Below are 26,712 nucleotides of genomic sequence, written 5' to 3'. Positions count from 1 at the left end.
AATTTACACTTGCACTTGGGATTCAAATGCAAAACATACACAAAACATAGTAGCAATCACATAAAAATTGGAAAATATTGAATATGATACTCTCATGGACTCAGTGCATTTGTCATTTGTGTGGCTGAGGCGGTTAACAGTAAATAAGGGTTGAACTGTTGAAACAGTTGCAAATTAACAATAAATCGAACTTGTTATGTAATGTAGAAAAGGAAAATTTCAGGCATGTCTGCAAGGAAAAGTAGTATTTGCAAGAACAGACTCCCTGAAAAATTGGAGTTGATCTCATACAAGGAGTTTGGAAAGCTTGGTCTAGGGATTGGTGGATTTTATAAAGTAGGTGTTTATAGATTGACAGGCTTTCAACAGTGTTAGTGTGGTCCCTGGAATGATGCTGTCACTGACTGGCATACTTTCTGTGGCCACTAGAGTGAGTCATTTACTAATCGACTGTCTAGAGGCATGAGAAGAAGGTCTACTAATTGGTTGACTTTCAAAAGGTGGAGTCTGTCATTAACTTGCTCACTTTCAGAAGCATGGCTGCTGTTGCTGATTTTCAGAGCCTATGTACTGACCCAAAGTTATCTCTAATTAACAGTGATTAGTTGTTTACAATCTGAGACTTTAGCAAAAAGAAGTGGAAAATAAGACTTGCCCTTCTCAGTTCTCCCTTGTAGTCTTCCCCCAGCCAAGAACACAGGAGACTTAAAGTATTGTTCAGGTCTTTATTTGTGGAGATACGAGTTTCAACTAGTGTTGCCATTTAAGGAATTTAAGTGCCAATTACTGAAGCAGAAAAAGAACTCTAACTGCTGAATTTTCCTTATTGGGGAAAAAAGCTCTCACAACTGATTACGTTAAGAGCAATCTCACAAAGTCAATCCAGGATGCAGGACAAAATCATTACATATGAAACATATCATTGATATATATATATTATACTTGGCAACCCTACCTGGGTCAGCTTAGCCTCTTCACACTCACCAACCTCTTTTATTTTCTTGTGAACACCACATCTTATTTACTCAATACATTATCTGTCTCCTATTCCCTATCCACCTGTCCTGCATTAGTTTGGTCTCTCATTCATAGATCACTTGAGTTAGAATAGCTTAGATTTCTAGGCATCTATCCATACAGCTTTCTTCAACCCCCTAAATCCATCTTCTACACGTTGTTGCCAGAACAATTTCCATCAACTAGGATAAAATTCTAACTTCTTCACATGGCAAATAGGCCTTTAGTTATCTGGCATCTGCGTTTGACTCAAACTCTAACATGTCACTCTCCTGCTCATTAGTTCCCTACTTGCATTTTCGTGAAGTGACATGTCAGGACTGTTATCTACCTTTTATGTACCTTTTTCTTTGCAGTCTCCTCTTATTTAGAAGAGTCATTTCACCCTCTGGAGAAGTCCTATTCTTCCAAAACCTGGCTTAGCCACACTGCCTCTGGAAAGCTCTGTCTCCAGGTTTCCTTGGTTAGGTTTGAACTCCTCTTTTTTCATCCTGTGAAAATCTCTTAACATTCTTACACAACATACTGTCATAACTTACCTATTTGCTTGTTAAAACCACATTTACATGCTGTGATATAATAATTGGCTTCCTTATCTGCTAGTTCCTCAACTCCATCTCCTTTCCCCAAATTCATGGCATCTCTAAGAGCTGTGTCTTTCTTCTTAAGACTCCCAGTATGCAGTATAGTACCTACCCCAGAGCTAGATTTAAAGACAATTAACACATGAGAACCCTAAGTGAGGAAAACATACTTGTTGGGACATAAAATATTTGATGTACCTTTCAATATTTTAGCATAGGTAGTAGATTCATTAAACTTCTTTTGGTAGCTCCTTTTATTTTGAGCTTATGTATGTTTAATAGCTTAAACTTGAAATAATTGCTTATTTTCCCATTTAATGTGCCTAGGATGACAGCTCACAGTATATAGTAGGTATACTTTCTTCATAAATGACTTCACTGCCAAATAAATAAACTAAACCAAGAAATAAATTTCAAGCACACCATTAGCAATTGGCTAGAAAACTCCCAATTCCCAGCAATTACTAGAAGAGCACAGGATGAAGAGAACAGACTTTTATTTCTATTTTTAAATGAAATCCATGCACAGAGTTTGACATCGGGTCAGGAAAAGGACAAACCCCAGAAACAGAGAGGTAGTTCATAGCTCTAATTTTTAAAAAAATCTTTTATTTGGTCCTTTTCTCTAAAAGTGTATAATTTGATCACGTCTTTTATATGCTACTACATGTTAGTTGTAAAAAAAAAAAAGTATTACCAATTTTTCTTTTTAATGAGAAATCCAGTGTACACCTCCCTTCACCCAGATATTTATGATAATCACATATGGTATCTCGTGTACACTGCTGTAGAAAGAGAACAATTATTTTACAAATGCCCAGAGTCATTGTCTCCAATTGTGAAATTTTCATTTTGGGTTATTTTCAAAAGTACCTAACAGGCATGTACACTTTTCTACTTTCCTCATTATCTATTATATAGTCAAGGTTTATCCTTGAAAGCTGATATCTGATGAGCCCTACATTACAGAAAGGTTTTTCCTATCCATTACATTTGTTGTATCACTCGTGTATTCTGATAAGCTTTGGTTTAAGGCTTTCACACATGCAAATCTACTTTCTAGGGGTTCTCTTCAATATGAATTTTGTAATGATTAGTAAGAGATGACCTGTGGTTGAAAAGTTTCCCACATGTAGTACATTCATAGGGTTTCTCTCCAGTATGAATTCTCTGATGGGCAATACGTGATGAGCTCTGTCTAAAAGTTTTCCCACATGTGTTACATTTGAAGGGCTTCTCTCCTGTGTGAATCCTCCGATGCTGAATGAGAGCTGAGCTTTGGCCAAAAGATATTCCACATTCCTCACACCGATATGGTTTCTCTCCGGTGTGAATTCTCTGATGATTACTGAGGGATGAGTTACACCGAAAGGTTTTCCCACACTCGTTGCATTTATAGGGTCTTTCTCCGGTATGCATCCTCTGATGCTGAATGAGAGCTGAACTCTGTCGGAAGGCTTTCCCACACACTTTACATTTACATGGCTTCTCCCCCGTGTGAATTCTTTCATGAATGATGAGTGTCGAGTGGGAACTTAAGGCTTTACCACATTCATTACAGTTATAAAACTTCTCACCGGTATGAATTATTCGGTGTCTGTTGAGTCGTGAAATGGAAGTAAAACCTTTTCCACATTCATTACATCGATAGGGCTTCTCTCCAGTGTGAATCCTCTCATGCTGGATGAGAGAGGCACTCTGACTAAAGGCCCTCCCACACTCACTACACTTAAAAGGCTTCTCTCCTGTGTGAATCCTCTGATGGTAACGGAGGGATGAGCTAGACTTAAAGGTGTTGCCACATTCGTTACATAAATAGGACTTCTTCCTGAGATGAGTTCTCTGACACCCAGAAAGGGATGTGCTGGATGCCTTCCTACCTGGATTGTATTTATGGGGGTTTTCTCCAGCATGGATTTTTTGATGTATAAAAAGACCAGACCTTCTGCTGAAGGATTTACCACATTCCTTACATCTATAGGATTTCTCCACAGTGTGGGTTCTTAGGTGTTTGTAAAGGGATGTACTAAGAGTGAAGGCTTTCCCACATTCTTTACAGACGTAGGGCTTTTCTCCAGTGTGAGTTATTTGATGCTGAATAAGAGCTGAACTTTGGTTAAAGGCTTTTGAACATTCTTTACATTTAAATAATTTCTCTCCACTGTGGTTTTTCTCATGTTTGCGAAGGGATGAAGTGTTAATGAAGGTTTTCTCACATATGCTACATTTATAGCGTTTCTCTGCTGTGTTGATTTTTGGTTGGTTAAGCAAATATGGATTCTGTTTGAAGCTGTTTCCTTGTATTTCACATTTTGGTGGTGTTTTTTCTCTGGGAGTCATCTGTTGCCTAATAAGGACTGACTTTGGGCTGAAGTTTTGGCCAAATTCTGTATTTTTATGGCTTCTTTCTACAGTGAGGATTTTTTTGTGGGTGACTGAAACTGCCTGAATACTTTCTTTTTTATCCTGCTTTTTCTCTAACCTGTCTTCATAAATGCAGGATTTTTCTGATTTAAAGTCCCAGGGTCCATGCCTTTTGGATCTTCTCATTATCAGCTCCTGAAAAGAAGAATCTTGCGTTTGAGTTGACTTCGTGGTTTTGTGACTGCTTTTCCATCCTGGAGGGAAAAAAAACCCAGAGATGTTTCACGTCATATGGTATTTGGCTACTGAGACTAAATGTAGAGAATAAATATTGATGGTATTTAAAAAGGTCTTGACATCTGGCCAAATATAAAAAGAAATCATAGAAGATTTAAGCAACATAGAAAAGAATCAATGTGAACTGAAGTACTAGAGTGGAGAAAAGAATAAAACAAACCTATTTAAAGAAGATGAGTTTAAGAGTAACCAGGGGAGCATGAATTGGGAAAGGAAGTTTGGGATCAGAGTCAAGACCATCATGGACTCTAAAATTATTGTCATGGTATTTCATTATGTGTAATCTTCCTAATCTGTAAAGTCTTCCCCACTTTCTCTTATGTCAAATTCCTTTGTATCCTTCAGATTTAGTTCAAAAGTTAACAGAGTCCTTCCTTGACTGAGTTTCTTTTTTTTTAATAAATTTATTTTTATTGGTGTTCAATTTGCCAACATATAGAATAACACCCAGTGCTCATCCCGTCAAGTGCCCACCTCAGTGCCCATCACCCAGTCACCCCCATCCCCTGCCCACCTCCCCTTCCACCACCCCTAGTTCGTTTCCCAGAGTTAGGAGCTTGACTGAGTTTCTACAGTCGACTCCCCTTATTATAGCAATTACCACAGTATTTAAAATATATGATATATACCTTTGTATTATACATAATCACCTACCTATATCTAAATAGATTAGATTTTCCTTTTCTACATAAGTATTCTGCAAGCAGATTGGCATGCCCTATTTACAGATCATCCTGTTGGCACCTGAATTATACACGAAATGTTTTGTTAATTTTAATTACTTACCTATACTTAATTTGAACAAAAATATTCTTAATTACTTATTACACACACACACACACACACACACACACACACACACACACACACACGATTCAAACACTTCAAGTTGCCTTCCGGGACAGGACATTACTTGGGTGATGGGAGATCATCATACAGGTGATAACATTCAGGTGTAACATAAATGTGTTACAGAGTTAATCTAGAGGTGCTGCAGGTGGGCATGAAGCCAAAAGGTATAAGCTAGGAAGGCAGCCTTGCTCATGCTTATCAAGCAAGAGGCTATGCAGGCAGTGGAAACGAGTCAAAGATAAACAAGAAGATGGGGTTCTATATAAAAAGGTGAAAAAAGGGCTAGCATGATAGAGTGGGAAAAACCAGAACTGTACTCAATAAATACAAAAATTGGGAGAGGATGCAATTCATAGACTATTAAATTCTGCCAGGGGAATGGATGTGCATGTAGTTGGGCATTTCCTCCTGGATTGGAGGTAACCACTGAAACGACTCCTCCACATCTCACTGTGGCTGAGATTCCTATCTGATGTTTCCTTTCTCACCTGTGTACAAATTCTCTCTGCTTGGTGAATGTAATGTATCCTGCTTTTCTCTTTTCTACCAGCTTTACTTCTCTGTCTCCTTCATGAATAACCTTTTCTGTTCCCTCTTTAAAATTTGGAACATTCCCCCTCCACTCTGTACACCCTCCTTAACTCATTTTATATGTACTCATGTCTTTACTATTTATTTTTAAAAATATTTTTAAAAATTTATTCATTTGAAAGAGAGACAGAGCCATGCGAGAGCATGAGAACATAAGCAGGGGGAGGAGCAGTGGGAGAGGGAGAAGCAGGCTCCCTGCTGAGCAGGGAGCCTGATGCGGGACTCAATCCCAGGATCCCAGGATCATGACCTGAGCTGAAGGCAGATGCCTAACTGATTGAGCCACCCAGGCACTCCAGTGTCTTTACTATTTATTAAAAGGGAAAGAGGAGTGTTTTACTTTCTGCCAAATACCTTCCTCGTTCCTTCCCCCAGTAAGTCTTGCTAACTTAAATTAAGCCCTGAGAGCTGGGTCAGATGCGTATGTGGCATTTTGTTTCTCATGCTTCACTGTTTGTACCAGTCTCCTAACTAGTCTCAGGCCTCAAGCCTTGCTCTCTACTAATTTAGTCTCTTTGTTGCAGCCAGAGCAATCTTTTAAAAATCCACATCCTAATATGCTGCAAACTTCTCTAAGATCCCCCCAAATTCATCTTCAGTAATTCCTATATAAGGGCCAGAGTGCCTAATGCAGGGAACCAGGTGTTTCGTGATCTCACCTCTATCCATCTCTGTCATTCTCTCCCTTCCCTGGCTTCTTGCCAAGTGTGTAAAACTACATGCAGTTTCTGGAGCACTCCTTTTTTTTTTTTTTTTTTAAATTACAGTAGTCTCACCCAACAAGGAACTCAACTCAGGGCTTGAATTCATGACCCTGAAATCAGGATCTGAGCTGAGGGCAGCCCTGGTGGCGCAGTGGTTTAGTGCTGCCTGCAGCCCGGGGTGTGATCCTGGAGACCCGGGATCGAGTCCCACATCAGGTTTCCTGCATGGAGCCTGCTTCTCCCTCTGCCTGTGTCTCTGCCTCTCTCTCGCTCTCTCTGACTGAATAAATAAATAAATCTTAAAAAAAAAAAAAAAGGATCTGAGCTGAGATCAAGACTTGGATGCTTAACTGATGAAGCCATCCAGGTGCCCCTTTCTTATTTATTTTTGCATATGTAGGAGACATGCTTTCCATTCACAAATATTTAGTAAGTACTGATTATGGGCTAGCTAACATTCTAGCGGATATAGATAACATCACAACTGAGATGGAGTTCCAGCCTTTAAGGAGCTTATACTTTGGGATGTATGTGTGTGAGTGCTGGGCAAGAGGAGTGAAGTGACAAAGGATCAGTAAATAAAACCCAATATGGCATGTGAAGAGTTTCCCAGGCAAAGGAAACAGGTAACACAAAAGTGTAGTGACTTCTGAGGAACCTCAAAGAGGCTGTGTGGGTACAGTGTGGTCAGCAAGAGGGACAACGGTAAGTAAGACCGGAGAGCCAGGAAGGGGCAAATCAGGTAAGGTGTTGTGGTGAGGACTTGAATTTTGTTCTTTCAAACAGATTTATTTGAGACAGAAAGAGTGAGCATGAGCAGGGAGGCAGAGGGAGAAAGAGAATCCCAAGAAGACTCCCCACTGAGCATGGAGCCCGATGCAGGGCTCAATCCTACTACCCTGAGATCACGACCACAGGCAAAATCAAGAGTCAGACACTCAACCAACTGAGCCACTCAGGATTTTATTCTAAGCACAACGGAAGTCAGGGGGAAATGGCCTGCTTGCTCAGGTAGGCCACTGTGTAGACAACAGTCTAGTGGGGCCTGAGTGGAAGCAGGGAGGGGAGAAAGCACTTGGGAGGCTGCTGGAGTTATCTGGGTGAGCAAGGGGGTGGAGGCACAGATGATGCAGCAGGATATCTTATTAAGGAGGTGATGACATGACCGGGCTTGCTAGGTGATAGTGTATGAGGTGCTGAGCAGGAATAAGGCAGTTACAGGTCACTCCTAGGTTTCCAGCCTGAAAATGACAAATGTTGCACAAGCCACCCAAGGAGGGAAGGCCAGGAAAGCGACAAGTCTGGGGGTGCGCTCTGTTTCCAGCATGTTTGCCATGACTGAGGTGTCATGTCTAGACCCTCAAGGAAGACTCTGAGATAGTCAGTTGTATGTACTTTGGGGATTGGGGATGAGGTTGGAGCTACAGTTAGGTATTTGGGACTCCTTGGTAGGTAAGTTTTATTTAAATCTGAAGTACTGGAAACTCAGGCACAGCAACATTAGACGTCAAGAAAAGGAGGAAAATCAGAGGAGTGTGGTGCTCCAGAAGCCAAAGGAAGAAAGTACTGTGGGGAGGAGTGAATGAGCAACTCTGGAAAACAATCTGAAGACTATAACCCTAACCTTGCCTGTGCCGAGGTGGAGACTGTAGGGGATTCAGTGGCCGTGCTTTTTGTGGAATAGTGAGGAAGAAAGCCCCACTGGAGGGCACAGAGGAAGCAAGGAGAGGTGACAAGATGGAAACATCAAAATAGAGAGGCTCTGAAAAAGTTCTGTTTAGAGCTAAAAAGAGAAATGGGACACGGGGAATTTTAATGGAAGCTATTATAGCCACAAGGGTCCTTGTCCACACTGGGAAACTCACCTCAACACTACTTCAAGTGCCTATGCTTTGGCCTGGAATTCAGGTTTCCCACTGCACTGGACACTGTGGAAACCCTAACTGTTCCTTATGATCTGCTTAGTGTTTCTGTGACCCCACAGATGTATGTCCTGAAGCATAGTTTGACTTTTGCTCCATTTCCAGAATCAAGCCTGGGCCTGAGCTACCTCATGGACAAGATCAGGACTGAGTCAGAAGTCTGAAGACCAGAGTGACCTTGCTCTAACTGTGACCCTGGCCGGTGTCTGGCATCAGTTCTTGACTCTCCTCCCTTGGCTCTTAGGACGCTCCCTGAGTCTTTCCCTGGCCTTCTCTCCCCACTCCCATACCTCCTGTGTGAGGGACTATCCTGATTTCTCAAAACTCTTCACACTGCCTGCTAGACTTGCCAACTGAGTATCTTTTCAGATTTAGGCTGTCCAGGTCTGAAGCTGGTGCATTCCTTTTCTTTTTTTTTTTTTTTTCTTTTCTTTCTTTCTTTTTTTTTTTTGATTTATTTATTTACTTATTCAGAGAGAGCAAAGAGAGAGGCAGAGAAGCAGGCTCCATGCAGGAAGCCCGACGTGGGACTCGATCCCGGGTCTCCAGGATCACACCCCGGGCTGCAGGCGGCACTAAACCGCTGCGCCACCGGGGCTGCCCTGCATTCCTTTTCAAATCTTTTTTTCCTCTATGTCCCAGTGCAGAATCCTGTCATAAGCTTTTCAGAGACTCTGCCATAAATTGTTTCATCTCAGATTCTTTTCTCCCCTGCATTCCAAGTCTGGTCAGTCAACAAATTTTCTTCAATCTCCTCTCTGAGATCTCTAACAACTGTCATTAAGACATCCAAATTCAGGATCTCCTTACTCCATGGTGACATTGCTATTGACCCTCAGTTTGATCCTTTGACCCTAATTTCTCACCTATCTGGTATTACTTCCCCCTGGATTTATTCCTCTTACTACATGCAACTCCTCTTATAACTTCAAAAAGCATCGTTTGCTCCTTACTTAATTCATTCATCAAACATTTAAACAGCCCCTATATTTGCCAGGCTCTATCCTTCCAAATCCAGTAATGAAAAGAAACAGTTCATATCTTCAAGGAGTTCCCAGCTTGGCATTAGAGACAAGAACAAACAGGCTATCACATCACAATGTGATCATTTCTACAACAAAATCACAAGGTAGAAATGGATGTGAACATGAACTCAGGGCACCATCCAAACTACCCTCTGTGGAGAGTGCAAATGGGGAAAGGGTACAGGTGGTGGTGGAGAGTTTTTTTGAAGAAACAACTAAAATGGGATTTTAAAGGATTAGCTGGAGGTTGGATAGGGTGAGGGCTGAAGCAGAATCAATGTCTTTGAAACTGAGCAAGCTTTCTGGACTTAGTGCTTAACGTATCCATACCCACCTTATCCTGAAGTTGGTCAGATTCAAAGTTACTCCTATAAAAATGTCATATGCATTTCTCAGAGACTTTCTATAAAGTCCGAGAACTCAGGGAGCTACATACCGGGAATTATAACTCTGTGACGGGGTAGCAGACACATTTGTAAACCACCTCCTTAATGCCTGTGTTGGTAAAAAAGAGAAATGCTGTTGCTAATGCTAATTTTTAAAGCTTTTTACTTTTTTTAAAAATTTTTTAAAATTTATTTATGATAGTCACACAGAGAGAGAGAGGCAGAGAGATAGGCAGAGGGAGAAGCAGGCTCCAGGCACCGGGAGCCCGACGTGGGATTCGATCCAGGGTCTCCAGGATCGCGCCCTGGGCCAAAGGCAGGCTCCAAACCACTGCACCACCCAGGGATCCCTAAAGCTTTTTATTATGAAAATGTTCAACATGTACAAAAAAGTAGAGAGTTGTACAGTGAATCTCCAAGCCAGCTTCCACAATCACTAATGCTGTTTTAACTAACACCTTGTTACGAATTGAACTGTGTGACCCAGAAAAGATACATAGGCCTAACTTCCAGTAACTCAGAACGTAACCTTATTTGGAAACTGTGTCTCTGAAGATTTAGTCAAGTTAAGATGAGGTTATCAGGTCCTAATCCAGTATGACTGGGGTCCTTATAAAAGGGAAGTCTGGACACGGGCATGCACAGAGAAAATCCACATGAGGGCACAGAGGGTGTGACAAGAGAAGCAGAAATGGGAGTGACATGGACACAAGCCAAGGAACAAAGACTGCTGGTCACCCTTGGAAGCAAGAAAGAGTCAAGGAAGGAATGTACCAGAATCTCGGGGGGGAGTGTGGCTCTGTCAATACCTTGATTTTTGGATTTCTAGCCTCAAGAGCTATGAGAGAGTACATTTCTGTTATCCTAAGCCACACACAGCATGGGGTACTCTGATAGAGGAGGCTGAGCCCACTACCCCACACCCTATACCTCTTCCAACACAGTATGGTGGGGTAAAGCCCAGGTCCTCTCATTTTATCCGTCACATGTCAGAACACGCTTCTCAAAGGTAAGAACGTCTTGTAAATACAACCCACATAATCTTACTCAGGGAAATTAAAGAGACCCCATGAAGGACGGCTTTCTTGGCTGCCTCTATTCTCGCTACTACCTGTGTCCCTGCCTTACACATGCCCTAATGCACGTCCTCCTTGTCAAGGTCAAGTAGTTAATGGTTTCTTTGGAGTCTTCCAGCACAATAGGTAACATCTAAGGAATGACTGGGCAAAAGCCTCGTGGAGATCACTTATGTTTTCCAAGACCACAGACTCCAAACACCTTGACCAAAGAACCCCTGGCTCCAGGGAATAGGTGACTTAGGACACCTGAGCACCTGTCCTTGTTTCAACCAGTTTCCAGATGCCTGAGAGGACACATACCCCAGACTACTGTCCTCAACAAAAACCTCAGACCCCAAGCAAAGATGAGATTCCCTCTTTCCTCCTGAGTCTTCCAGACACTCTGTATCTGCTCTCTCTTTGCATCTTCAATAAACTCTGCTCTCACTTCCTCTCGGTTCAAGTTTGATTTCTATCCTGCAAGATGCCAAGGATTGTCTTGGCTGGTCCTATGGGATCACCTCTGGGATCACCTAAAATTTTTTAAAATTTTATTTATCTATTTGATGGTGGGAGAGGGAGAGAGAAAGAGGAAGAAGGAGGGAGAGAGGAAGAGAGAATATGAATGCACAAGCAGTAGGCAGGGAAAGGGAGAAGCAGACTCTCCACTGAGCAGGAAGCCCAATGTGGGACTTGATCCCATCACCCTGGGATCATGACCTAAGCTGAAGGCAGACACTTAACTTGACTGAGCCACCCAGGTGCCCCCGCCTATTGTTTGAAGTTATTTTTATGCCTATAAGGTAATTAAAAGTGGTGCACCAGTTCCCATGTAGGGGGGAGAGAGGCGGTTCCCGCACTCACAAGTAGTTCTTGGACACCAACTAGGTGTCCTGTAATTCAACTCAATTAGCTACCTAGAGATAATATCAGACCTCACAGGTTAAGGGCTCGTCCTATAAGATGTCCCCTGTCCCCTTCAGATACCAGTTGTAAGCCCAAATTATCATGTGTGCTTTTGATCATTGGGCTAAAAACTGGAGGTTCTCACAACACCCTCCTTGGTTTAGATTAATTAGCTACAGTGGCTCACAGAACTCAAATAGTTTACTTCCTAGATCACTCATTTATCATAAAAGGATGTAACTCAAAACAGCCAGATGGAAGACATGCATAGGGCAATGTTTGGGGAAAAGCAAGGAGTTTCCGTGCCCTGTCTGATGTAACCCTTCTCTCCAGATCTCTACATGTTCATCAACCAAGAAACTCTCTGAACCTTGTCCTTTTCAGTTTTTATGGAGCCTTCATTACACAGGCCAAATCGATTAAATCATTACCCGCTGCAATGGCTTCAACCTCCAGTCCTCTATCTTCCCTGGAGGACAGGGGGTGGGACTGAAAATTCTAATACTCCAACCACAGGTTTGATTTGCCTAGCAACCAGTGCCCAGCCTTGGGTGGGGTCCAAAAGTCACTGACATAACAAGTGACCATCAATCACCATGATGGGGACTCTGGATGGCTCTCATCAATCACCATGATGGGGACTCTGGATCATGCCCCATGTGATGGAAGTCACAAGAAATTTTAGGCAGGGGAAGGAGTGAGATAACACTATTTACCTTTTAGTAGAGCATTCTGGAAGCTAAAGGAACAGGTTGGTGGCAAGAGGGAGGTGCAGGGCCACACAAAAGAGTCTTGTTGACAGGGTGAGCAGAGGACAAGGACAAAACTGACCCTAACATACTAGACATGGCTAAAGAGCACCTCCTAAGAGATTCACTCTTAAAACCACCACCTGCTGGGTCACCTGCTGGGTCACCTGCAAAGGCCAACACCTCTGTGCCAATTAGAAAAGCCCACCCTCTGTGCAGAGGTGGGGGGCAGCCCCCAGGTGACCCATCAGCTGACCGCACAGCACAGGGACAGTCCCCCTACCAGGCTTCTTGCACTGAGATGACAAAGGAAGAGAAAATGATGTGAAAGAAATACACATTTTCACCGTAGGCTGTTTTGCATTTTCAACTTTTAGATTTCAAGAATATTTCTACATATGGGTGTAGAGCCAACTCGCCATGTAAAGATGGTTCAATCACCTTGTTACAAGCCTTTCAGAAAAGTGCCACTTCACTTGTGCTTAAGCAAGAGACTCTGAGGAGACGCACACCCTTCATGCCATCTCCTTCCAGCTCTCAATTCAAAACATACACACGCAGAAGTAACTTTTTCTTTGCTCTGGTTTTCCTACTTGTGAAAAGTTTTGAAATAAATTTTTTTTAAAGGACATTTGGAGGCTGTGAGAGGTCTCCTGGGAGCACAGTGTTTTCTGTCCCTGGCTGTGCAAGGGGTGGGTTCGGGTTCTGGTCCAGGGAAGAAGCCAAAGTACTTCCAGAACATGCTGGCCCCTCCCTCTGTGCTCACAGGGAATGAGCTGCCCTCAGGAGAAGCTGTTCTGAGGCCCCTAGTCCAGGCAGTGGGACTCTCCACAGGGCTGCAGCACTCCTAGTACGACCCATGTGACCCCCATCTCTGAGGAAAGAGGGGGGTACATTCCTTCCAGAGACACACTGCTGGTCAGTGTGATGACCTTCTTTCCCTCAGACGCCCACCCGTGTCCGCCCTCAGGATATCTCCCCAAACCAGAGAAGAGGCTCACTGGGGACTCCAACCCCATCACCCAGAGGCCCCGGCACCTCTCCAGATGGCTTTGGACTCCAGGCACACTTTTTGTTCCCCTAAACCCAAAGAGCACTTGCTTCGCTCAGAGAGAAAGTTATCCATGATCAGAGGCTCCCTGGGCCAGAGGACAGGGAAGGACCCCTTCCTCTCTTCCTCCCATCGTTGGTCCAGCCTCCACTCAGGTGCCCCAAGGGACTGAAGCCCCTGCTGACCCTCTGCTGGTGCCCTGGTGTGGCCTCTTGTGCAACCTCGACCACCTTCCACATGCTTCATGTCTTTCTCCCAAACTAGAGTTACAAAGACAGATGGACAGGCAAGGGTGGTTCCCACAGCAAAAACCTCAATGTTGGGTGGGAAGGAAGCTCTCCTGTCCTGGGTGCTTGGGGACCACCTACCCCCCAGCTTCTCAGTGGGGCCCATGGGATGACCAGCCATTAATGGTGCGTCTGGACCTGACAGCAGCTGGGACAAGCCCGCACTCCCATGCCAGCAGCTCCCCACAGGCAGATCTCAGCAGGGTGTGAACCAGGAGCCTTAGCCAGGCTATTCCCACTCTTCGGGCTCCCTGCCTGCCTCTCAGACCCAGACAGCATCCTGCGTTTGGGATCCCTGGCTCAGTGGGATAGGGTCCCTGCCCCTCTCCCCTGGCTCCCAGCAGCACAGGCTGGTTTCCTTTCCCTGGGCTCACACAGTCTATTCCTGGGCCTGGACGACAGCCCGCATCCCCAGGTCTCCATGCCGGCCCTCCTGCTGCAGTGCTATGCCACGCAGTGTCTCCCCTGTGGGATCATGTTGCACCCCGCATGTGCTCCGTGCACGACCACTCATCTCCCCACTCCACCATGACCCCGGCTGGCAGGACCTGTGTCCCTCTGTCCAAGATCATACCACCAGGGCCCAGCATGAAGCTCACACACCGTTCACTATGGGGCAGGAAAGCAGTGGGTGCAGGTGTGAACCCGGATCCTCTCACCCTCCTCAGCTCTCTGTCCCCAACTCCCAGGACCATTGTCCCTCCTGTGTCTCCTCTGATGACTTCTCGGGCACAGCCAGGTTCTTCTTTCCTAACCCACCTCGTACATGGGGAGGTTTCCTGGGATTCTGTCCTCTGCTCTGTGCCCTCTCCTGGTCACCTTGCAGTCAGATGCCACCTGTGCACCTGACAGCTCCTTGACCTCCCTTCGAGTCCCTGCAGACCTCGTATAGCCACCCACCCCCACCTCTACCTGAGCATGCCACTCCCATCTCAAGTTAGAGTCATCCCCCAGTGCCCTCGGCCTACACCCGTAAACAGGGGCCCGCCTCTTCCTCCCGGACCCCACTGCACACCCTAGAAACATCCCGCCTACCTTACTGCAAGTGTCTCTGAGAAGGTTCCACATCAGGGATCCCTCACCTTACATGCATCCCCCACAGTGCTTCCAAAGTGACCGTTCTATTAAATTCAAATTATGTCAGGCCTTCATGAACATATTCTCTATGAAATGTTAAGGTTACACATAACTAAAGGTCTTTCATCCCACCCCTTCTCAATCCCATTCCAAGCAGAAGTACAGGAAGCAGCCGAGGTGTGTCCCCTGCCCTTTCTGTCTGCACCTCCACACAGTCACACACAAGCAGCCACATACTCTCCCTCCGCATCAGCGCTGCCGTCTCAGCCCAGGCTTGCCCACCTGCCCCACAGCACAGTCCACACCAGCATGCTCTCTTTCTGACTGTGGCACTCGATGCAGGGGCAGGGACTGGCCACAGCTTCTCCAGCCCAGCCGTGCCCTTATCGTTGTTTCAGATTGAAGCCAATTTTTCTAAAATAACAAAAACATCAGTCTGCTGCTTAAAAGCCTTCATCTCGGGATCCCTGGGTGGCGCAGCGGTTTAGGCGCCCGCCTTTGGCCCAGGGCGCGATCCTGGAGGCCCGGGATCGAATCCCACATCGGGCTCCCGGTGCATGGAGTCTGCCTCTCCCTCTGCCTGTGTCTCTCCCTCTCTCTCTTTCTCTCTCTGTGTGGCTATCATAAATAAATAAAAATTTAAAAAAAAAAAAAAAAAAAAAAAAGCCTTCATCTCCATGGGATGGTCCCATCTACAACATTCCTGTCAAAGCACGCTGGGACGCGGGTCCTGCTGCCTCTCCACACCCTTTCCTTTCTCAGCTCCTCTCACACACCCTGAACCTCAGTCAGGATCATTCTCTGCCAGTCCTTAAACACAGTTTGCTGCCTGAGTACCCGATGTGCAGCCCTCTTCTGAAAACAGGAACAAATGAGAGCAGATCATGTGGGAAGCAGCGATCACCACAGAATCAGAGGAAGCTCGCACCTGGGGCCTGAGCGTGCCCTCTCCACCACCCCTTGATGACAGAGGCCTGGAGAAACTTTCCCCATCCCCTCCCCACCACATCTTGATGACAGTGGCCTGGAGAAACTTTCCCTGTCCCCTCTCCACCACACCTTGATGACAGTGGCCTGGAGAAACTTGCCCCACCAACCTCTCCAAGTTGCGCCGTCCACTTTCTACCCAGACTCCTGCCCACACTGGCTCCTTGGGTGCCTCAGGCCCACCCACTCACCTAGGGAGGGGCCTCCAGGACTTTCTTTCTCCACCTTCCAGGGATCTTCACCTCGCTGCAACAGGGAGATCACTTTTGGTTTGGAAAACAGGAGTCCTGCTCATAGGCCCCCCCCCCAAAAAAAAGGAAAGAAAGAAAAAAGAGATTATTTTGTTATGACTCAAAGAGGCACCACAGATCTGAATGGAAAATTCACTCTGTGCCCGATGACATATGGGGTGTGTGTAAGGGGAAGTGCAAGGGACCTGTAGGACCTGTGGTTGTGCAATAATTAGCTGTATGTTAGAGAAATACAATAAACATGCAGCTTTGATTCCTGGAGTACTGATGGCCTTCTATAGAAGAGGGCACATGTTATTAGATGTTCAGACTAAATGTTTATAGACGGGTACCTATGTACCAAGATACTGTGTACCAGGTCCCCTATTTAAAATGAGAAAGCACTATCTGACTGTCTCTCAAAGATGGACTCTACAATGTTTGTCAGGCTGGAAAAGAGAATTGGGAAGGGCTGGTGGCAGGTTAATGAAGATGGTTGAGGGATGCCCTCTGCTGTGAGCTGAGCAAACAAAATTATGGAAAATCAGAGCAGGAAAGCACTGCCTGCACTATGAGGGAGTCTCCAACATGCGGGTATGTCACCTGTCCCATGGATGGGACAGATCCCTGTAAGGGGGAAAGAGGTTTTAAATATTTATTTTTTAATTTATAACGTGTAGAATCCTAAGGCAAAATTCAGCTACAAGTTCCTGATGACCTATGGCTTTTACCCAGGGAAGCAGGTGCTGTCTTATGCTAACTTCTGACTTTGTCATCTACAGGGAAAATTGCCTTACCCAATGAGACCAGGTTACTGTAGTTCTCCAGCATCACTTCCTGGTACACGTGTCTCTGAGAAGGACCCAGCTTCCTCCACTCATCCCGCGTAAAGAGCACAGCCACATCCTCGAAGGTCACTGACATCTGTAATGACAAGCCATCCCAGCTCACCAGGCCCTCCCATCACACAGACTGAAGAAGACAGCAGTGGGGGTGGAGGGGTGGGGGGTGGATGGGCTGCCATGAAATGCTGCTGCTGCTGCTTCTTTGTTTTTAAAGATTTATTTGAGAGAGAGAGAGAGAGAGTAAGCAGGAGCGGGGATGAGAGGCAGAGGGAGAGGGAGAAGCAGACTCCCCACTGAGCAGGGAGCCCCTCCTGGTGGCTCAATCCCAGGACTCTGAGATCATGACCTGAGCTGAAGGCAGACACTTAACTGACTGAGTCGCCCAGGTAACCCCATGAAATCCTTCTGATGTCATTCTGGTTTTGAAGGTTTGAGGTAATTTTTTTTTCTTAAGATTTTATTTATTCGCGAGAGACACAGAGAGAGAGAGAGAGAGAGAGAGAGAGGGGCAGAGACACAGGCAGAGGGAGAAGAAGGCTCCATGCCAGGAGCCTGAGGCGGGACTTGATCCCAGGACTCCAGGATCGTGCCCCTGGACCAAAGGCAGGTGCCAAACTGCTGAGCCACCCAGGGATCCCCTAGAATAATCTTTCTGATGACAATTTGACAATACCTATTTAAAGCTTTAAAATGTGCATATCTTTTAACTTATCAATTACTGTATTTGTATCATAATGAACAGTGCCCCAAAACACACATCCTACGGTATTCAATCCTGCTAGTGATCACAAAAAAACAAACAACCCAAATAATCACTGATGCAGGCTAGGTCAACTAACAAGGCATACTACCTATGTGCTTCCTGAAGCCTGAGGGCAGTAATAATGGAAAATTAAAACAGCTATCATTTATTGAATGCTTTCTGCAGACCAAGTACTGTTCCTAGAGATTTATATTAACTGTTACTGTAAATATTTATCTTCACAACGATCCTATAAAATAGGTACTATTATGCCCCCATTTTATACAAGAAAAAACAAAGAGAAATTTGTCCACATCAAACAGCTGGCATAGAGGAAAACTCATTCCTCCTGTGTGTCTACCGTCAATACTACCATACTACTTTACTTCTGACACCAGACGTGGATTTCCCACACCCAAGCAACTGTGTGACAACAGCTAGGTGTCCGAAATTTGACTTAATTCTCATGCCATCTACCTAGAGAGAGGGTCAGATCCCACAGGCTAAGGGCTCAGTCCCACCACAAGACTGCCCCAACTTCAGATGCCAATCCCAAGTCCAGGTTGTTACCTATGCTGCTGATCAACCGGCTATGAACTGGAGGTTTCTACAACTCCCTCCTTGGGTTGAATTAATTTGCTCACGTGGCAAATGCAGGAAAAGTGCCACAAAGTAGGGAAGCATTTCCTTACTAGATTACTGGTTTATTATAGAAGGATGTAACTCAGGAATAGCCAGATGGAAGAGATGCATTTGGCAAGGTATGTGGGAAGGCAGGTGGGGCTTCTATGTCATCTCTGGATGTACCACTTTCCCCACTACAAGTATTTACCAACCCAAAAGCCCTTTGAACCCTGTCCCTTGGGGTTTTCTGGAGGCTTCATGACATAGACACAATGGATTAAATCACTGACCACTGTGTAGGCAAGACTAGCCCCTGGGTTAGGGTGGAGGGCCTGAAAGTTCCAACACTCGAATCAAGGCTGGTTCCCCTGCCAACCAGCTCAGATCCTTAGGGGCATTCCAAAAGTCACCTCATTCCTATCAACTCTGGCTTTGTCAAAATGGTTCGTTATGAATAAGAAAGCACACCCATTTCACCTTTATCGCTCTGAAGTTTTTCAAGAACAAAAGCCAAATATTACTAATCACTTAGTTTTCCAAACCCTTATAATTTCCTATGTGCCAGGAACATGAAGGTGAAGACCTGAAAACGAAATATACATTATTTCATGTTATAAATCACAATATCACAGCTGGTTAGGGGTGGAAGTAGAATTTCAATCTGGAGGAGATCCAAGGCTCCATTCTTAACCACTCTGCAAAACTGCCTCTTGATGTCTAGCTTATAGTGTTAAGAAATAAATGTTAAGAAATAAAATGGTGATAGTTGCACAACAATGTGAATATACCAGTGCCATTGAGTTATACATCCAAAGGGTTAAAGTGGTAAATGTTATGTTACGTATATTTTCTCAAGCTAAAAAAGTTAAAATGGTAAAATAAATGTGTACATGTGCGCATATAAATACATAAATAAAAAACAATGGTGTGCAGAAAATGAGTCTAATGGATATATCCCAAAGAGGTGACAGTGAAAAAAAAAAAAAAAAGAGGTGACAGTGACTGTCTCTACATACTGATTTCACATTCTTCTTTACGTATATATTTTTTTATGCTCTGAAATTTTAATTTATAATTTAAATTATAAATGTATAATTTATTGGCACGTGGGGGGAGTACAAGAAATAATCTTAGCCCTCAAAAGAATCTACAATTCAACTGGCAGACAAGATAAACGCATTAAATAATTTGATCAAGGAAATAAAAGTTGTAGCTGGACAGCACCATACACCATCTCCCAGTTCAATCCTCATTTTAGAGTTGAGGACCAGAAGGTCCAGGGCAGTCAAGACCCCAGGCCACATACTTTATCAGCAGAAGAGGCAGCACAACAATATTTTCTTTTTACCTGGCCCTCAGCATATTCACTCTCTGGTCTTCAAAGCCCTGTCCCTGAGTTTTACACACCAGCCCATGCAGTATTGACATCCAGGAGCAGGTGAGGTTAGAGAGAATGCCACATGGATCCACTCCCTTGCAAGGATGGAGAAGATTCTGGGCAAGAAGAGAGCAACATGGCTCTGCTAGAATGGAAGAGGAAAGCTTCAAAAAAAAAGCAGCCTAGATGTGCACTGGCAGGCCCTGGCCTGAAGATCCACCACCGCCACATCCCATGGGCCCCAAACCCAACATCACAGTAAAGACCTCTGGGACACCGGGCTGGTCTGCCCCGGTTTCTGAAAGGGGCACCAGGGGAATGGCTAAGCAGTAACGAGCGTGGACCCAGAGGCCAGGGTTTGAATTCAGGTTACCGGACGTCTCTGAGCCTCGGTTTGCTCATGTGCGAAATGGGGATGATAACTGCTGTCTGGCGCGAGAGTGAGAACAAAGGCAAAGCCCTCAGGCCGACCCCCAATGATAGGAACTGTTACCGTCAGATGAAGAAGAGCAATGAAAGGACACATCCTAGGACACGGTACAGCAGTTCCCACCTGTCAGCACTAATGGTATTATTACTAGTCACATCATTCTGCTCCCACAACCACATGTGGAGCATCTGCCTGCCAGTGCCCGGCCCTGATTAAACACTTCCCACGCACTCACTCACCTGATCCTCTCACCCAGCCTACAGGGAGGGCATGCTTGTTATTCCCAACGTCCAGGTGAGGAATGGGCATAGAGAGATGGAGCTATTTGTCCAAGGCCCACAAACAACCACTGAGGAAATGGGTTCAAGCCCAACAGTCTGGCTCAAAGCCCTGCTTCTTACCCACTGGAGACCCTGCCTCTCCACTACTAATATCCCACAAACCCCCTCCCTGCTGCTTCCTGGAGAGTCTTCTCTCTGCCCCCCGCAGTCAGGAGATCTCTCCAACTGTGTTCCCTCCAACACAGCTATTCCCTGTTGATGCAGGGGCTCACTGGGACGGGGCCCCTCCCGTTTCCAACAACATAAGGATGAACATGGCGGGTCAAGAACAGTTTCCAAGAGAGTGTAGAGGCAAAGTAAAAAGGGAAGATAAAAACCAAACAACGATGGATTGTTGAAGCCTAGGGAAGGTAACCTAAAGAACAGCCAAGGGTAGGAGGGAGACCAGGGCGAGCCAAGGAAGCAGGGCCAGAAAGCAGCTGCCAGGTGTGCATTTTTGTGCCTCTGTTAGGAAATGAAAGGAGAAATATTAGACATGGATTGGTGGGGAAAGAGGTAAGCATTCCCTACAGAATCCACCATCCACCAGGTGGACCAGCTCTGCCAAGGGAAAGGGCCTTGTGCAACAATCCTGCAGAAAGCTGTACTGAGTAGAGAACTTCAGTTTGGGGGTGGTTAAGCAAGCAACTAAGTCAATCTGTCTGTCTGTCTATCTATCTATCTATCATCTCTAAGACCTGAGATGGCAATGAACTCACTCGAGACCTTGCTTCTCTCTGTCCAATAGCCATATCTTCTTTCTGGGCTCTTCCCCAAGGGTGGGTGGAGTCTCCAGGAGGCAGATCTGAAAGAGGAAAAAGGGAGCCAGGAGGGAGAAGCCCCTTCTGCTTTCCACTCCGGGAATCACCGGCTCTGAAATCCTGACACCACCCGAGAATGACGCCTCGTGCCCTCAGAGCGGGAAGCCAGACGGAGCTGGGGGCAGACAAGCCCAGAGGCAAGGGGCGGCCCTCCATGGTCCCGGCCCCAACTCTTGCCCCCGTGGCTCGGAGAAACAGAACCTGGGACTCCAGCTGCGGCAGCGGCAGCGGCAGCTCCCTGAACCTCCCCCACCCGCCGCACTTGTCAGCGCGCCCACTTCACAGATCAGGAAACTGAGGGCAGAGTGGGAGCCGCTGGCCCCGGCGCACGGGATCCGCACCTGCGCCCCCAGAGCACCTGCTCTAACCTCACCGCCTGCAGCGGACAACTCTTCTCCAGCTCGAGCGGTCCCCACCCACCTTCTCCTCCTCCTGTCCAGGAACCTCCTTCCAGGTTTTCAGAAAGAAGTGCTTCGGGAAGGGATGACAGCAGTTTCCCTGCGCCGGCCAGAGGGCCGCCGTCCGCAGGGGCGGGCACTGAGCCCGAAAATGTGCGTTCCAGTTCAGCTCTGCCGCGGGGGCAGGCCGGGGAGGGCGGGGGAGGCGGCGACTCACTTCTGGGAGACAGCACGTCTCGGTGCCTGCAGCCCGGCAGGACAGCCCGAGGAGGGGCGCCGAGGAGGGGCGCAAACGCGGTCCCTCCCGTTCACTGACAGCCGGTAGCAAATCCCAGCGCCGGCCGGGCCGGCAGGGAGCGCCCCGGGCTCGGGCCCGCAGGGGGCAGGAGGGTGGCCGGCCTGGGCCCGTGGGGACAAGCGCGCGACCTGCCGCGGTCAGGGGCGCGTCCGCGGGCGGCCGGAGCGGGGCAGGCGGGCACGTCGGCGGAGCCCGGCCCTCGGTCCGCCCGCGCCCACAAAGGCCCCGCGCGCGGTTCTCGGGCCTGTGCCCCGCGCCCCGGCGCCGCATCCTCCCGAGGCCCCGGGCCGCCCTCCGTCCGGCATTCCGCCCACACGCCGCCGCTCACCTCGCCCAGGTCTCGGGGTTCCGGGGGCTGCGCCTCCTCGGCCGTGCTCCGCAGCCGGAGGCGCCGACACTGCGCCGGCGGACGGCAGCCTGGTCTCGCCTCCTCCCGGGTCGATGCCTGGGCCGACTTCAAGTCGCCGAGCCGCTAGCTCGGGCAGCAAATGACCGGCGCCCGGCGCAGGTCCGGAGAGGCGGGACCAGAGGCTGGCGAGGACGGCCGCAATGCCTCTGGGGAATGTAGTCCACGGGAGAACCGACGCATTCTGGGAAGTGAAGTTCCCCGCCCTAGCCTGAGAGGCGGGCCGGGGCCAGCCCGTCACGTGACTAGCCTCCACTTCCGGGCTCGCGGAAACACCTTTTGGGCTGCTAGACCGATGGCTACCGGTTCCTCGCTAAGGAAACGGAGGTTTGCTAAGTGACATGTTTCTTCTAGCTGTACATCTGCATAAATGGTATTAGGCAAGCAGACAACGCCGAGAACAAACCTATCTTCCCTTCAGTGATTAATCCTAAGTGTATGGAGCATCTGCTTTGTTCCAAATGCTATTGTAAATCATTGTAAGTATGTCAGGGAACAATACAAAGCTAATTGCTCTTGGTAACTTTTTTTTTTTTTTTTTTGTCAGGTCGGTAGAGACCAGACGATAAGCCATGAATATAATCATATAGAATTTATTTTTTTTTAATTTATTTATTCATGAGAGACAAAGAGAGAGAGAAAGAGAGAGACACAGGCAGAGGAAAAAGCAGGCTCCATGCAGGGAGCATTGATGTCGGACTGGATCCCGGGACTCCAGGATCACGCCCTGAGCTAAAGGCAGGCGCTAAACCGCTGAGCCACCCAGGGATCCCCAATCATATAAGAATTTAGAAGGTAAGTGTTGCGGAGGGAAAAGTGAAAGAGCAGGTTCGGAAGTATTTAGGGTAGGTATGGAGGCTGTTTGTAGAATAGGGTCACGGATACCTTGCCCCCCGTGTTAATATGGCCGGAAACGAAATCATGATGAGATGGAGTAAGTATCCTTCCCATGAATTTTTGTTCAAGTGTTTTGGCTGTAATCAACTCACGTGAATCATCATTGTCATGCCAACTTGTAGAAATGCCGAGACTTTGATTGGATACATTGGCTCTACAGGTTAACTTCGGAAAATCGATAGCTTGCTTCACAATATTGACTCTCCTAATCCACTACCATGGATAGTGGTCACCGAACACAGAGTCTGCCCCTTGCGGAGCATCATCCAATAAACCAGCCCAGGTCTCTTGGTTGGATCAAAAAGTTTGTATTACTTGCAGCAAGTGAGGTGACAGGGAGGTAGTTTTCAAAGCATTGTCTCTGCATGGGGTCAGTGCAGGAAGCTTATATTCAGTGTGCTAGGGGGCGGGACACGGAGCTGAATACAATAGGGAGCTTACACATATTTTGCTAGGCACTTTGGTACAACAGCAAATACCTAGCTTGTCAGTAGCTTGTCAACATACTAGTGCATATGTTGTATGTTAAACAAACAAACAAACAAACAAAGGCCCCAAACCCTACCATAGGAGGAGATCTCAGTATTATAATGAGCTAACGGTAACTTTAGGGCAACTCAGAGCTTCTGCTCAGGTCCTGAGCTCCAAACTGGCTCATGCAAGGGTGTATCCATTGGAACACCTGGCCATATGTCTCCTTGGCAGGAGCTGCTTGTTCTGCAAAAGGACACATTTTTTCCCCCTGCTTTTGTCCCTCCCTCTTCTTTTTCTCTCTGCACATAGCTTTCAGCCCTCTGATCTGAATAATTCCCCATGGTGTCTTCACTATTTTCCCCATAGCATTATTGAATAGTTTTGAGTTTAATTTTAGATATTTCATATTTTTAAAAGCTTTTGTAAATGGCATCTTTTTAAAAATTTTATTTGTAAAGCATTGGTTTTGTACACAGTTGACTGCCTAATGTCTCCTAATTACAGTAATGAATTTGTTGTTTTGGACCTTTTGTATAATATATAGCACATGAATGACAGTTTTGCTTCTTTTGTTTATATATTTTCTTTTCTATAATCACCATATTGAGTGGTCTACGATTTCTAGTCAAAGTAGAAGGAGGTCAGCAAAATGACAAAGTAAAAGCTCCAAGCCTTCAATCCTCTTTGGAAACATCAACAACAACAACAAAAACCCAACTTACTAGAAACTAGCCGAAATAAGCTTAGAAAAGCTCTGGAAAACAGTAAAAAGATCTACAGCAACCAAACACTGAAAGTAAAAACCACATTTGAAGTCGTGGAAGTTTTGTGGCATTTGTATTTGTGCTTGCGCCTTCCCTTCCCCCGCTGGGTGTCTTAGTCTGGGAGGAGGCCGTGCAGTTCCCATTCCTTCTCTCTATCAGGATGAGAGCAGGGCAACCTTTATTGTAAAGTTCTAGCTTATTTGGGGGCTGCCAGAAGTACTGAGCTCTGTCTTGCCTCATTCAGATCTCAAGTAGGGAGAAGCAATGAGCATTGCTCATGAAAATTATAGGTAGATGACAGTCACACTGACACCTGGGGCAAGAAATGAAGGATACAGACAAGATAGATCATCTAAGGCCCCAGGGGGGAGGCTTGGAGTGAGACTTTTGGAGAAATCAAGACATTTAAAAGCAGCTGAAAAAGCAACAGGAGGCCCAACCAAGAGGCATGTTCAGAAAAGAACAAAGAGATCTTAAGTTTTCACATCTATCTAGTCCCTTGGCTGAAAGCAAGCCAGCTAATTAGTAAAGAACTACTATAGCTGAGAACCAGTTTGCAAAGACTGGGAGAGGTGACTAGTTCGTTTTGTTTTAAAAAAGATTTTTTTTTAAAGAGCAATTTTAGGTTCACAGCAAAATTGAGAGCAAAATACAGAGATTTCCATATACCTTCTGCCCCAACACAGGCATAGTAGCTGCCCCAGTTATCAACATCACTCACCAGCTCTGTACCTTTGTTACAAATGATGAACTTATATTGATGTATCACAGTAACCTACATTCCATAGTTTGTGGGTTCACACTTGTTTTACATTCTGTAGGTTTGGACAAATATGTAATGAATGACTTGTTTCACTGCCCTAGAATCCCTCATGCTGTGCATATTTATTCCTCCTTGTCCCCTAAGCCCTATCAACTCTTGGTGTTTTTACTGTCTTCATAGTTTGGCTTTTTTTTTTTTTTTCAGATGTCACATAGTTGAAATCCTATGGCAAATAGCTTTTTCAGATTGGCTTCTTTCACTTAGTAATATGCATTTAAGTCTCCTTTGTGGGATCCCTGGGTGGTGCAGCGGTTTGGCGCCTGCCTTTGGCCCAGGGCGCGATCCTGGAGACCCGGGATCGAATCCCACGTCGGGCTCCCGGTGCATGGAGCCTGCTTCTCCCTCTGCCTATGTCTCTGCCTCTCTCTCTCTCTCTCTCTCTCTCTCTGTGTGTGACTATCATAAATAAATAAAAATTTAAAAAAAGTCTCCTTTGTGTCTTTGCATGCCTTGATAGATCATTTCTTTTAGTGCTGAATAATGTTTATTGTCTTGATGGACCACAGCTTATCCATTTGTTTATGGAAGGACATGTAGGTTGCTTCCAAGTTTGGGCAATTATGAATAAAGCTTCTATAAACATTTATGTGCAGGGTTTTGTGTGGACATAAGTTTTAAACTCTTTGAGCATGATTTCTGGAATGTGGAGTTAGGGAATATTTACTTTTGTAAGAAACTACTACTGTCTTCCAAAGTAGCTGTACCATTTTGCATTCCTATCAGCAATCTATGAGTGTTTCTTTTGCTCTACATCCTCGCCAGCACTTACTGCTGTCAGAGTTTTGGATTTTGGCCATGCAAATCGCTATGTAGAAGCATCTCCTTGTTTCAATTTGTATATTTCTTTGATGACAAATAATGTGAATCTCTGCATGTGCTTTTTTGCCATCTGTAGATCTTCCTTAGTGAGGTATCTATTAAGGTCTTTGGCCTATTCTTAAATCCAGTTGTTTGTTTTCTTACCATTGAGTTTTCAGAGTTCTTTGAATATTTTTGGATAACAGTCCTTATCAGATATATTCTTTTGCAAATATTTTGTCCCAGTCTGTGGCTTATGTTCTCATTCTTTTTTTTTTAATTTTTAAAATTTATTTATTTATCTATTTTATTGCAATTCAATTTGCCAACATATAGCATATCACCCAGTGCTCATCCCATCAAGTGCCCCCTCAGTGCCCGTCACCCAGTCACCCCAACCCCCACCCACCTCCCTTTCCACTTGTTTGTTTCCCAGAGTTAGGAGTCTCTCATGTTCTGTCATCCTCACTGATATTTTCACTCATTTTCTCTCCTTTCCCCTTTATTCCCTTTCACTATTTTTTATATTCCCCAAATGAACGAGACCATATAATGTTTGTCCTTCTCCGATTGGCTTACTTCACTCAGCATATACCCTCCAGTTCCG

At 45.8% G+C, this 26,712-nt stretch overlaps 1 protein-coding gene across 6 annotated transcripts; it reads right to left on the bottom strand.

Moving 5' to 3' along the window:
• Positions 1-2,081: 2,081 nt before the first annotated feature.
• On the bottom strand, positions 2,082-22,468 carry ZNF354A (zinc finger protein 354A). Of its 6 annotated transcripts, none has more exons than XM_038551800.1 (5): positions 22,272-22,467; positions 21,146-21,231; positions 16,885-17,011; positions 16,049-16,144; positions 2,082-4,219 (listed from the first exon to the last, which is right to left on the bottom strand). In XM_038551800.1, exons 2-5 carry the CDS (start codon positions 21,176-21,178, stop codon positions 2,661-2,663), a joined length of 1,815 nt encoding a protein of 604 aa, XP_038407728.1. In that variant the 5' UTR covers positions 21,179-21,231; positions 22,272-22,467; the 3' UTR covers positions 2,082-2,660. The 6 variants fall into 6 exon arrangements, with proteins under 6 accessions (XP_038407728.1, XP_038407729.1, XP_038407730.1 ...); XM_038551801.1 differs by lacking the exon at positions 22,272-22,467 and adding an exon at positions 21,668-21,864; XM_038551802.1 differs by lacking the exon at positions 21,146-21,231 and having other exon boundaries at positions 22,272-22,468.
• Between the last annotated feature and the right edge of the window lie 4,244 nt (positions 22,469-26,712).

This window comes from Canis lupus, chromosome 11 (assembly GCF_011100685.1).
Source record: "Canis lupus familiaris isolate Mischka breed German Shepherd chromosome 11, alternate assembly UU_Cfam_GSD_1.0, whole genome shotgun sequence".
Taxonomy (NCBI): domain Eukaryota; kingdom Metazoa; phylum Chordata; class Mammalia; order Carnivora; family Canidae; genus Canis; species Canis lupus.
Note: the sequence above shows the minus strand (reverse complement) of the source record. Positions and strands in the feature narration are given on the sequence as shown.